Raw genomic sequence first — 12,590 nt, 5'->3', positions numbered from 1 at the left:
TGGTATAAACGCAAATTCAATAAACATATACGTATACATAATAAATTTGCAAACAATATACGACGTGACAAATTACATATAAGCTAAATACTACAGACGTAAGTAATTTGTTTCTTTTTGATTGTTTTATAGTCGCAGGTAGAATTATCTAAAGACCTGAGAAATTTCTATATGCTTAAATAAGGTATTTCTGATGAAAAATCAGCATTACGTGTTAAGAATGACTTTATTCGTTGCTATCTTCCTACCTACAATGCCAATTTGTCTTATACTACGGACCGTTTCGTTTGATTAAAAATATACACAGTATTTATAAAATAAACAGGAACATGTCACCATATTCGTCTCCCGTTGTTGATGACAAAAATGTAATTTATTTTTCGCTTATCTCTTTTTCCTATTTTTGAGCCCTCGTAAAAATAACTCTCTCCCCTTCTTTTCATAAGTTCAAAAAACATCCACCTATAATTCTATGGTTTAACATGCCTGATGTTATTACATAATATCCTATGCATTGTATCTACAAGGCGCGTGCAGAAAGTCATATTCATGTTGTAAAAAAAAGTTATATATGTACTCGTTTTACAAGTATATTCGACAATTGAGTGTCGCTCGCCAAGCGTTAATGTTACAACTAGAACTTTCTCGATCCGGAAATAATTTCTTGATAAAGTTCTGGTGTGATTTCGACGTATTCTTTGTTACCGGATAAGAAGTACATTTTGTCTTGAATTTTGCTCGGATCGAAACCTTCCTTTTGAAGGTCCATCTTCTTCAACTTAAATGTCCCTGTTATTTCCAGTTCTTTCACAATTCGCAAGAAGATTGGTCTAGCATATGCTGGCAGTGCTTTCTCTAAACCTTCTGCAAGAGCTTTGAAATCCAGAAGACTGTCTGGGTCAACTATCGCTGCCATTCCTGCCCTTCCTTCCATTCCAGGCACCTTCGGTGATATTAAAATTAATTCACGTTTTTAGATTTAAAATACAAGTCAAACTTTATATTCAAAAAAGTGTGACAAGTTTTACGTAGTAATTAACTATGTCTTTTATTAAATTTATCTATGTATTAATGTTATATTAAAAGCGGATACAATTATTTTTGTTAACAAACCTGAACTCCGTAAACGGTAGCGTCTCTTTTTCCTGCAATATTACTGATAACTCCCTCTACTTCTGCAGTAGCAACGTTTTCTCCCTTCCACCTAAACGTGTCGCCTACTCTATCCTTGAAATAGATATAACCGTATTCATCCTCTACTAAAATATCACCTAAAAAAAGAATTCCAGAAAGTAGAAATTATCTTAAGAGAAAATCGTTGGTGGTAAAGACTTTTATTTGAACGAACATTTGATTGGACGAAGCTCGTTTTACAACTGGATATAAGTCTCTTATCAGTTATTAAGTACAACTCACCCGTTAGAAAGGCTTTATCACCTTTCACAAATACATCTTGTATTATTTTTCTTTTCGATTCTTCTTTATCCAGATATCCATTGAACTCTCTTAACGCGTCTCCGTCTTTTATTAATCCTATGAACATGCCTGGCTCATCTACGTCAAAAAAAAAAAGATAGTTTTGCAGAGAAAATAAGTAGAATTTCGTATTAAGTATTAAGTATCACAAGAATAAATTTAACACGACAAAAATAATATTTCAGCAAAGTTCTCTTTCGCATCCGTTATGAATTGTTTAATATCAAAGTTAAATTCTTACTTGTTTCTGCTCTTATACATAAGCCATTCGTTCCTCTAACAGGCTCGTATGTCTGGTTATTTACGCGGATGATTGCTACAGGATGAAACACTCGTGGCACAATTAGTGGCACAAAACCGACGGCGCCAGTTCGACCGTCTAAATTAGCTGTAATACAACAATAATAAATTATTTAAGATCTCTACTGTAAGAATTAAATACAAAAATTAGAATAAGGAATATAAATTGATTATAGTATAAAATACGATACGGAAATGCTTTTATATAACGTTGCTACATATATAATTAAAATATTGAACGTTACCAATATTAGCATTGCCCTCGCTAGACCCGTAGAATTCGGAAATTCGTTTAATATTGAAGCGTTTGACAAATTCGCCCCAAATCTGCGGCCTCATGCCATTTCCAAACATTAGTCTCAAACGATGCGCATTATCTTCCGGTTTAGGGGGTGCATTCAGCAAGTAACGACACATTTCACCGACGTATTGTGCCGCCTAACAAACAAAATTACAATTTGATAGGAACGGATTATTACATTTAAAAATTGCACAGCGTCCAATTAATTGTTATACTACGCCGTGCATTAACTTAATAATTAAAAACGCATTAATAATAAAAAATATTCTCTTATAAATTATGCAATTGTTGCAAATTAATCAGTATTGAAAACACTTAATATAATTTGGATGTTTTAGTGGTATTAACGATATCAGTAAATTAATTATTTTTCATAAAGTTTAGGAACAATATAACGTCGAATATGTAATTTTACGTATAGCAAAATGACTCAAATCTGTATAGCGCAATTTAATAACTTATTCTTGTTTATAAGCCGTTCCTTCTGCTTTGGAGAGACTAATGGATATCGTGACGAAAACGAACGAATCGAAAATCCAATTTTGTAAGCATTAATTTCACTGAGATCGCTATACAGTATAAAAATTTTGTAAATCACCTACGGTACAATTATATTTGATGCAATCTGTCCAATAAGCCGATACTGAAAACTTGGTCCTTAACACGGTTGGTATACCTTTCAGAATTGCGAAACCTACTCCAAGCATTCCACCAGCAGTATGATACAAGGGATTTGGATTGTATAGGATATCACCCGATCTCAAGCCCACCAAATTAAAGGGCATTACGACCAACAAGTATCTGTAACACATACGTTACGTTATTATTTTTATTCCTTGCATCATAAAGTACAACGAGATTAATTAACGTTGTTTCAATTATTTATAATACAAATAGTACTTTTATATCATAAACAATAATCGTTCAAACCGTTATTGTCCGATTTGATGTAATCTTATCCGACGAGCTTGAAATTGAAATAGTTTCGAAGAATGTTAGCAGAAATGAAATATTTATAAAAAGTAGGGATCCAAAATTGAAGGAAATTCTTAAAATCTTTCTATGTACTTTTTCATTGCACGCCATGTTCAAAATTAATATATGACGTACGATCGAATTAAATCGCTTCTTTATTTCATCGGAAAGAATTAACGATAAATCGAAATGAAAGTTGACATGGACAGGAGCTGGGGTATTTTATTAGTAGCATAAAACAGTCATAATGCAGGCAGACAGGAAGCAGTCTCTGGGTAAAGAGACTACATTTACATGTAATCTCATTCTCGACGAGTCGTAAGGCTTTCCTGAGAGGATTATAGATCATTTATACGTTCAGCAGGGAGATAATTCATTCCGTACACGGAACTCTGCCTAAGCATAAATGAAAGTTTAAAAACCTTTACTAAAAATTGCTCCAACGGTACAAATCGAGTTCGTTATCTGTTTCTTTATATATTCCATAACGAGCAGAATGAAAAATTACATATTTTCGATCAAATATTTCCAACGATACCGTTATCCGTAGAAAAAGGCTTGGTTAAATATTAAATATTTTATTTGCTAACGATAAATTAATTAATACCATACTAGAAATAATAACTATTCGTAGTAGTAAAATGTCCAATAAAGGAAACGTTCAATGTTTAACGCATGTACAATCGTTTCTACCTTTAAAATTTTATTTCATTTTCCACAATAATTTTTCTCTTCAGAGTTTCGTTCGAATTATATTGTTTATTAGATTTTAGATAATACAATTATGCAGACTTGGAATTATCGATTCTATAATTATGTTACAAAGTTAATTGTAATCAGGAGATTTACTCAATCGCCATATAATACCATTAAAAGGAATACCGTTGATTTGACTTTAAGTTTCTAAAGGGTTGTCTTAATCTTGTCGTTCAAGACTGACCTAGGTATGGAGAGTCGATATTTTTACATAATAAATCAACTTTTGTGTTAAAGATTATAGTAAATTCTAGGGTATAGTATCTAACAATACTATCAACCTTGACCACTTTTTAGTTAAAGTTCAATGCAAAAAAAAATCAAACCGCGTCATACACAATGTGTTTCGCTTGCTTGATTTTTTTTTAACTATAACTATACTTTCAAAACTAACGATTATACTTAACATGATTGGAAATAATAATTTTATAAATAATACTAAGCAAGCCGATCACCCTCTTTAATCGAATCCTCTTTAACAGGACAAAAGCCTGATTTCCCTACATTTGAAGAAAAGATTTATAGAATATGCGTTCTTACCTCGAATTGAGAACTATCGCAACTTTCGGTAAACCAGTGGTACCGCTCGTGTAAAAGTACAGCAGCTTATCCCGGTAATTGGGTTCGTCTTTTACGACAGGCTCGCTTGTGCCGGCTTCCGATATAAGTTTGTTCAAATCGCACACTCCGCTCTCACAGGTTTCAGACTTGAAACATACTTTGTATCTCACGATCCCCTGGATCGAGTCCACAATGTCATCGACGGCTAAGAAGACAATTTAATTTTTATATATTTATCCGAATTCTCGTGCTATCTACGTTTCTATGATCATCGCAATCGTTTCTAATGTAGACAATTCAACGATTTATACTACGATTTACACGCTATTGTTAGATGAATATACCGAGATGTTTCTACAACTTTATCTTAATGATTTCAATGGCTGAACAAACGCTCGATTTACCGTTCTCTCCCTCAGCCTCTGATTTTTATACAATCTTTCATACTCGGCTAAGATCAACATGTGTAACGAGAGAAAATCACATTTTGTAATAAACTAAGCGTTAAAGATAGCAAGTTATCTCCAATCCTATTAACGATGATCTTTACTGAATAATTGTTCTACATTTTAAATAACGATTTCTTTGTGATGTCTCGTTCCTTCAATCGCCTTTTCCCCCTTCCTTTATCACGTCGTAATTATTGCAAGATAAATCAGTTCCATGTCATATTTACCAGACGAGTATTCTTCCACGTAAATGATACTCTTCACTTCGGCGATACGAAGACAATGAATCAAAGACTGGAGACGCAAATTTGTGTTAATCAGTGCAGTAACGACACCGAGTTTTCCCAGGCCAAGCCAAATCGCGGCATATTCTGGTCTATTGGGCATCATTAAGGCCACAGCATCTCCTTTTACGTAACCAGCTTTTTGAAAAATATATGCTATCTGGTTGCTATATTTATTAATCTGCAAGTTTGAATTTTTAAACATTATCCTCTCATTGTCTCTAATATCCGCAGATGAAAGAGAAAAAATAACCAATCGTTATGTTTAGTGTACTATTTGCAAATAATAAATAATAAATAAAAAAGAAAGCAAAAGAAACAGAGATGTTTCTTCGTTCGAATCCTGGAACGATGCACGAAATACCTGTCTGACTTTCTATAATTCTGTTTAAAGAATTAATTGAATTAATTTACAGCCTTTTTATATACCACTACAGATGTATTCGTGTTTATGAACAAATGAAAATTATTTTGAACAGACAAGATTAAGAGATGCAGAGATATAAACGAAAATGTAATCTTCCTCTGGTTCAATGTTCTTTGAAGAGAACCGAGAGATTTAAAAAATCGACAAATAAGAAATTAATTTCCACGATATAAATTATTGAGCTCGCATGTTGCGTATGTACATACGTCGGAATAAGTCCAAACTTGATCCTCGAAGAAGAAGCAAGGCTTGTTAGGATAACGATCCACTCTTTTCTTAAATACCTTCACGACGGTCATATTGTTTCGGCGTTGTCCTTTTATTTCGATTTCTGCCGTAACAGCACGATACAGGAATCTAAAAATTATAAACATAATTTTGCACGTGATTAAGAGTTTGATAACATACTCCCTTCTGGCTATATGTTGAATTTAATTTAAGGTCATCGGTTAATTATTTGTTTAACGTTTTAATCTGAACTTTTTACATCCACACTGACGCAATTACGTTGATTCAAAAAAATATTTGCATAAACAAGATAACATTTATCTGTTTCAATTGCACGAAGCATGAATCGAACTTTGCTAATTTTTCTAAGTAAATATATTTATCGCAAGAGTATTTTAATGAATTTTCAAGATTCTGGAACTCTACGGACCTTCTAATCAAAGTTTAACATTGCCTACGATTTTATAAAAAAAAAATTATGTCATCGATCGTATTATCTTCTCCGAGTTCCTCTATTATTACAAATGCGATAGATAACTGATTACATGCATTGTATTTAATTATTAGATTCGATAAGCTAAAAGTAAGTACGTAAATATTAACGAAAATGTAAAAACCAGTATCATTAACATCAGTAATGAGAAAAGTTGCTAGATAACACCTACGGTAAATAAGGTACAATATTAGAAATGCTTTGTCGTTTTATGTTACGATGTATCGTGAAAAGTTGCTAACAAAGATATTATATCGTATCGTACGTTAGATAGAAAAGGAAAAAGAGACGAAGGTAACAGTTTGACCAAGAATCAAAAGACAACAAATTAATTTTCCATTAAGAAGTAAATTTACTCGCATTGATAGAACATGGTACTAATTAACGGCATACTGCTAAACTTGTAATTAATATAAAATTATAATTAAGATAGCATTGTTCGAAACGATTTAATAAAGAAATTGTTAAGATATACGTATCTTGCGATATGTTGATAGTCTATATCTAGTATACGTATATACGCAATATATCTAACAAAAGACGACCTACTTTTTCTTATCGTCTAATGTTTAGCATATTCATATCTTCTAATTTAATTGCAAAATATTTAAAATTGAAAAATTTCTTGTCTATTTATGCTTTATATCTTTTACTTTTTTTTTTTTAATTCTAAGTGCACTTAAATATAGATAATCTACTTTTCTTTGTTCTCTATGCCTTATGTTTCCAGTCTTCTCTATGAAATTTAATCATTCAAAATTACGAAGATACGTAATCACGTGGGATTTAAAAACTCGAAATTTTATACTCGAAATATGAACATAGAGTTAAAACGTTGCTTAAAGTCTCCTATATAAATCTTGATTTTTCTCCAAATACTCGTAAAGGAAAGAAGATGTCAGATTTATTTCCTTTAGACCCGCAGGGTTGCATACTCCCTTCCGCTATCCATCTTATGTCTTAAAATTCTAATTATAAATACTCAACGCCGTATAATCCATTTTCCCTTGTTCGCCCGTATTTTCTATTTTCTATGTCTTCTTCGGATTTTAATCATATTTAGAACCGTCGGTTCATTACCCTCTGTCCTCGTATGTTTTTAACGTCGTATATCTTTTCTTCGAATTTCCATCATTTAAAATCGAAAATTATCCAACTTCTTCAGCTGTGATAATTAAGATTGAAACTTATCGCTTCGCTTAACGCCGTGTTCTCTATTTTTTCGCCAAATTTCTATCGTACAGAAAATTATAAAATTCAAAGTTGCTTGTGTCGTTTATTTGAAACAAATATTTAGGATGATACAAGAACCGTGATTATATGCAAACGTTTACGTACAATTTTATTAGACGGTATAATTTCATTGCCGTTTACGCTACCATTTATATTACGTTTCATATCATAAACACAGCACGCTTTAATGTTAATGATCATTTATCGGAGTACCATTGATGGCACGTCATATATAATGTTTGAACTTTGAACAATCATCGAAAAACAAATAAGACTTACAACTGATTGATGATTCAAATTTGTTTGTCAGTGATAAGTTAGTTTAAATAACATTATCGCATAGTCCAAGATACACATTGATTGAACTTTGGAATTTGTATCAGTCACAGGAAGTGCGATGCGCGTACGTGCACCCTTTCCAATAATAACAAGCTTTGATGCTCGTCTTTCAATGTCAATTATAACAAATAGTTATATAAAATCTTGTGTACTAGTTAGTACGTGTATACGTATTTAAATAGTTCAGCTATCCAATGGACGAATAGGAAAATTCATCTTTTTTCATTACCTTGTGTATATCGTACATAGTGCTGCGAGAACATAATCACTGCTAATTCTGATCAGCAGCAACAAATAGTGTTAAAATAGACTTGGGATAGATTCCACGAGATTTCTACGCTCGTATTTACTATCTAAGAGCGATTCTTTGATTTGCAAAATACATATGTAATTGGCATATAATTGGCAAATAATCGCGAAACACATTCTTTCAACTACTCGAAGAAGGCAGGAGCTTTTGATAAAAATCTCAGTGATAATAAGATAGTATCAGAAGTATCTTCCTTTTCAAGACATTCGATATTTTATAACGCGATTAACTTCTACTTTTTGTACTGATTGATCTTATATCGCTAGATTAAAAGCTATTAGAAACGTGATACTAAATAGAAAAATACATTTTTCCTGCCTCTGAAGCATTGTCATACGGAAAATTGTATTCGATCAGCTTTGTACCAACCTTTACGAATACGCTCAATCGACTAATAGTATTATGCGTCGACACGATGCAACGGATACAGAAAAGTGCGAGGAACATATTTATTATGAGATGTAGTAGTAGGAGAGAGAGAGAGAGAGAGAGAGAGAGAGAGAGAGAGAGAGATACGATCCATTTTTCTCCAATAACAATTCCATACCCTTCTCACATCTTGTTTGATCTTCAAATATTCTATCAAATCATCCCTCTCTAATCTACTCCGTTAACCTTTGTATTCCGCAATCGAAGTTCGTTTAACCATCGATGATAACGGAACTGTGTTTCTTGCATTAGATAAATAATTCCGCGTTCTCCTCTCGATACTGACACTACCGATATCACTTGTTTGTACTATCAAGTAACGTTATGCATTACTTTTGCGACATATACGTAGAGAAAAACGAATAGATACAAGCATATTTACCAAAGTAAGCATTTCTTTCCTCTAACGGTCTTTTTAGCCAACGAGCGTAGCCTTACGCAGGTCAGTGACCGTTCATGATTGAAGAATCGCATCTGGTATAAGCAAGTACTTTCTCGTGGCGGACGAAAGCGAAACGTTTGAAAAACAATTAAAAAGGCTATACGAAGGTACTGGTAATGACTTTGTACAGAGCGAAGCAGGTGATAAGGCTGATAAGGAGCGGCGATATGAAGATCGAATTATTGGGATCAAGCGTATAGAGGATCGAGCTTCCTATATTTCTCTTTGTCCTTATTCCCTTATTAGTAAACTTCTCCTTCTAACTGCATAATAAATATAATGTATAAAGATTATAGGAAAAAATATGATAAGTAGATTTTTAAATAAATAAACGTTGCAAACAGAGAGAAAATAAAATTCGCTGTTTTACGCGTTAACGTAATAGAAAAGAAATGAAACGGTGACAAGGAAACGAAATATTATATAGCCACGATAACCGTTTAGTCTAGACTAATAAACGTTACTTTTATAAATGCTTCATAAACGCAGCGAATGACCTGCACATGGTAAGGCTATGAAATATAGCACATCCAAAGAGATTCATAGTATAAATTTCCAGACGTGAACTCTTTCTAGTAATAAAGCTTGTCGTACAATAGTCTCGCGAAGACCTTATGCACTTTAAACCGAGATCGATATAGGTATATAAATAAATATTCATTTTCCTAAAAGCTTTAACACTTCCTCGCTGTATTTTTAAGTAATATTTAAGTAATATTTTACTACTACCTCCTGAATAACCTCCGACGCAGTCAAAAGAGTTATCAACGAATATAACGCTATATAATTTTCGCTATTTGATACGTTCAATACCATTCATCGATTATCGGCATTCGACAATTTCCAATATTTAGCGAAAAGTTTTCTCTACTTCGATCCTATCAGTTTCCGCGTGTGACGTTGGTAATTTTATGAAAATTTATTTTTTCGCGAATATAAAAAAGATGGGCCCTGGGTAAAGAATTATTTTACATACTGTAATAAATCTTATAACGAGCACTATAATTTGGATGCTTTATACGTCTTTGCATTATGTTCGTCGTTGCACTTTCAAATTCTCCACGAATGCATAAAAATTGGCAGTCAATCGATAATAATAGATTTAGGACTTACTTTAGGTCACGAGGTAGAACTTTGCAAATGATATATAGCTTCCGATGAAATCTGCAGATAACTGGAAGTAAGGCCAAAGCAAGCGCGACCTGGGCGATCTTGTTGAACCCAGGGAAGCCGAACCTCGTCGCCACAACACCGAACATCGCAGCAATAACACCCAGAGCTAACAGCAAAAGTGTAACATCCATGATCCAGCGTCACCCAGTCTGCTGAGTTCTGGTACCCGTACCTCGGAACTGCAAAACGTAACACGATGATCAATTTCCTTATATGTATATCGAATATGAAAAGACGAATTATATCGCGTACTGTTCTTCTACGCAGAGTGAGAACGTTTCCACGAGAATAACGTCGCTACTTTTACACCAAAGAAGATTAATTTAATTTTCTATTTTACATATAGGAAAGTTAACTTCTATGTGGAACGATTGCTCTCTGGCGTTTCAAAATTATGTAAGCTAACACAATCAGTAGCTTTATTTCTGACTGGCAGAAACTGTAGCGATCGATACTTAGCATTTTAAAGGTTGACGACGTAATCGTATCAATTATTTGCATATCGAGCTAAACTTTCTTAAATTTTATTAAATTCTGGCGCATTTAAATGCCACGGCCAGTCTTTTCTATTTCGAAACCAACAAAAACACGCCACGAACGATGTTTGCATCTGAGAGTCATGCTATGAACCACGGTCAATCTCTTTGTTGGAGAACTTATACCGAATTAATACGACAAGGTTCTTTGTTTCAAAGCCGCACGAGATTGCTTGGACGGCCTCCTTGTCTTGGAGTCGCACGTGCTACAGCTCCGACAACCGCAATCTTCCGCTATAGGGATACGCGAGTGCCACAACAACGATCATTTATACCTATGTGCAACGTGTCACGATCAATATTACATCCAGAACCGCGTAAAACGCCCCGATGAATCTTTCATGCTCGAATATCACATCGTCACTTTCTTCACACGTAATTATATATAACAAAAACCTACGAGTTAATGTTTTAAAAGATAAATACCACGACCATTTTAAGTTATTATTAGATAAGATATTACTATACTATAACTATGCAAAATTCGATGCATTTTGATGTTCCACTATCACGATCCTTTATATCACAATTACAATCGCGACGATCAATATATCCTATGTTTTACTAATACCACGATCCAGCTGAGACGATATATAAAAATATCATGATCTTTTGATCCATTTCCAATCCAATTCCCTCATATATATTTTGTACAAAATACCAAGTGATTTTAACAAAATCGCTGGAACTTTATTCAAGATTTCTTCTGTTAAAACGAAATTGCATGTGGTGCACGAGAATAAATAAGTACCTTACTCGTTTCAAGGGGTACGAGAAGCACCACGGTTGATCCTGAATTGAAAATCGTACGAGACAGCGTGCAAATCAATATCCTGTGCCTCTCGGAGCGATGCCACTCTCGACGATGCACCAACAACACTAACAGCCGGCAAAGCGACTGACTGGACTGCAGACACCGCGTTCCGACGGCACTTCGCTATTGCGCCACCACTGAGAATAATTCCCGAGCGATAGTGTACGTACAAAGCAACAGAAAATCGAAGTTTTATTTTAACGAGATTCCTACCAACGGCGTTCCTCCAACTTCACGTTCCTGTCGCATCGCTACTAGGCATGCCCAGCCACTCTGCAAACCCGAGCAAGCGCCGTTTTGTTTCGTGTATGCCTTTTGCTTTCAAGTTTGCCTATTGAGAGTTTTTTTTTTTCAAAAATCACGATTAAAGATAAACGAGCAAAGATAAGTGAAATGGAAAAAAAAATTCTATTCGAAAACGTTTATTAGAAACAGTTTGCTTTTTGTGTAAAGAATACTTGAAAATTTCTATTATTACGTTTCTTGCTCCTCATTTGTATAGACTATAGACGTTAATCTACAATTCTTGTCGGTCGTCTTCATACACACAAACTTGCTGCAGATATTTCGCCAGAACGTGATGTAATGTAATAAACATAAGAAGCACGTGAGATGTTTGAAACTTATGGAACAATGTAACTTAAAAATCGTTTTTGCCAAAATATGTTAAATATGTTGTAGACCTTTATTCGAGATTTCAATTTAATTATAATTCTGGTAACTAATATAATACGTTGTTATGTACGATACTTTGTTAGTTTTCAACATGAAAACTTCTGTAACCATTACTATTTACTTTTACATATTTATTAATTATAAATACAATAATACTCTAGAAAAATTCGATCACATATATATTTTAAAATAAAAATTCATATTGTCAATGAAAGAATTATAATTTTTAATGATCTGCGTATAATTAGATTGCAGCACCATCTATATGTTAAAGAACAATGAATAATTAGTATTCATATAGCATAGTATATTTTAATCGAAAATATATGATTTGTAATATGCGAAAAATAAACTTAAATAATATTGAAGATTGTGATATATATAAAATA

The 12,590-nt window shown here is 33.4% G+C and overlaps 1 protein-coding gene across 3 annotated transcripts; it reads right to left on the bottom strand.

Moving 5' to 3' along the window:
- Window positions 1-207: 207 nt before the first annotated feature.
- On the bottom strand, window positions 208-11,700 carry LOC126921164 (long-chain fatty acid transport protein 1-like). Of its 3 annotated transcripts, none has more exons than XM_050732468.1 (11): window positions 11,464-11,700; window positions 10,117-10,355; window positions 5,736-5,886; window positions 5,046-5,283; window positions 4,349-4,574; window positions 2,680-2,878; window positions 2,022-2,214; window positions 1,718-1,864; window positions 1,417-1,554; window positions 1,114-1,271; window positions 208-943 (listed from the first exon to the last, which is right to left on the bottom strand). In XM_050732468.1, exons 2-11 carry the CDS (start codon window positions 10,305-10,307, stop codon window positions 635-637), a joined length of 1,950 nt encoding a protein of 649 aa, XP_050588425.1. In that variant the 5' UTR covers window positions 10,308-10,355; window positions 11,464-11,700; the 3' UTR covers window positions 208-634. The 3 variants fall into 3 exon arrangements, with proteins under 3 accessions (XP_050588425.1, XP_050588426.1, XP_050588427.1); XM_050732469.1 differs by having other exon boundaries at window positions 11,469-11,700; XM_050732470.1 differs by lacking the exon at window positions 11,464-11,700 and adding an exon at window positions 10,429-10,920.
- Between the last annotated feature and the right edge of the window lie 890 nt (window positions 11,701-12,590).

This window comes from Bombus affinis, chromosome 10, assembly GCF_024516045.1.
Source record: "Bombus affinis isolate iyBomAffi1 chromosome 10, iyBomAffi1.2, whole genome shotgun sequence".
Classification (NCBI taxonomy): Eukaryota; Metazoa; Arthropoda; class Insecta; order Hymenoptera; family Apidae; genus Bombus; species Bombus affinis.
The sequence above is the reverse complement of the archived record's forward strand: the minus strand, read 5'-3'. Positions and strand labels throughout refer to the sequence as shown.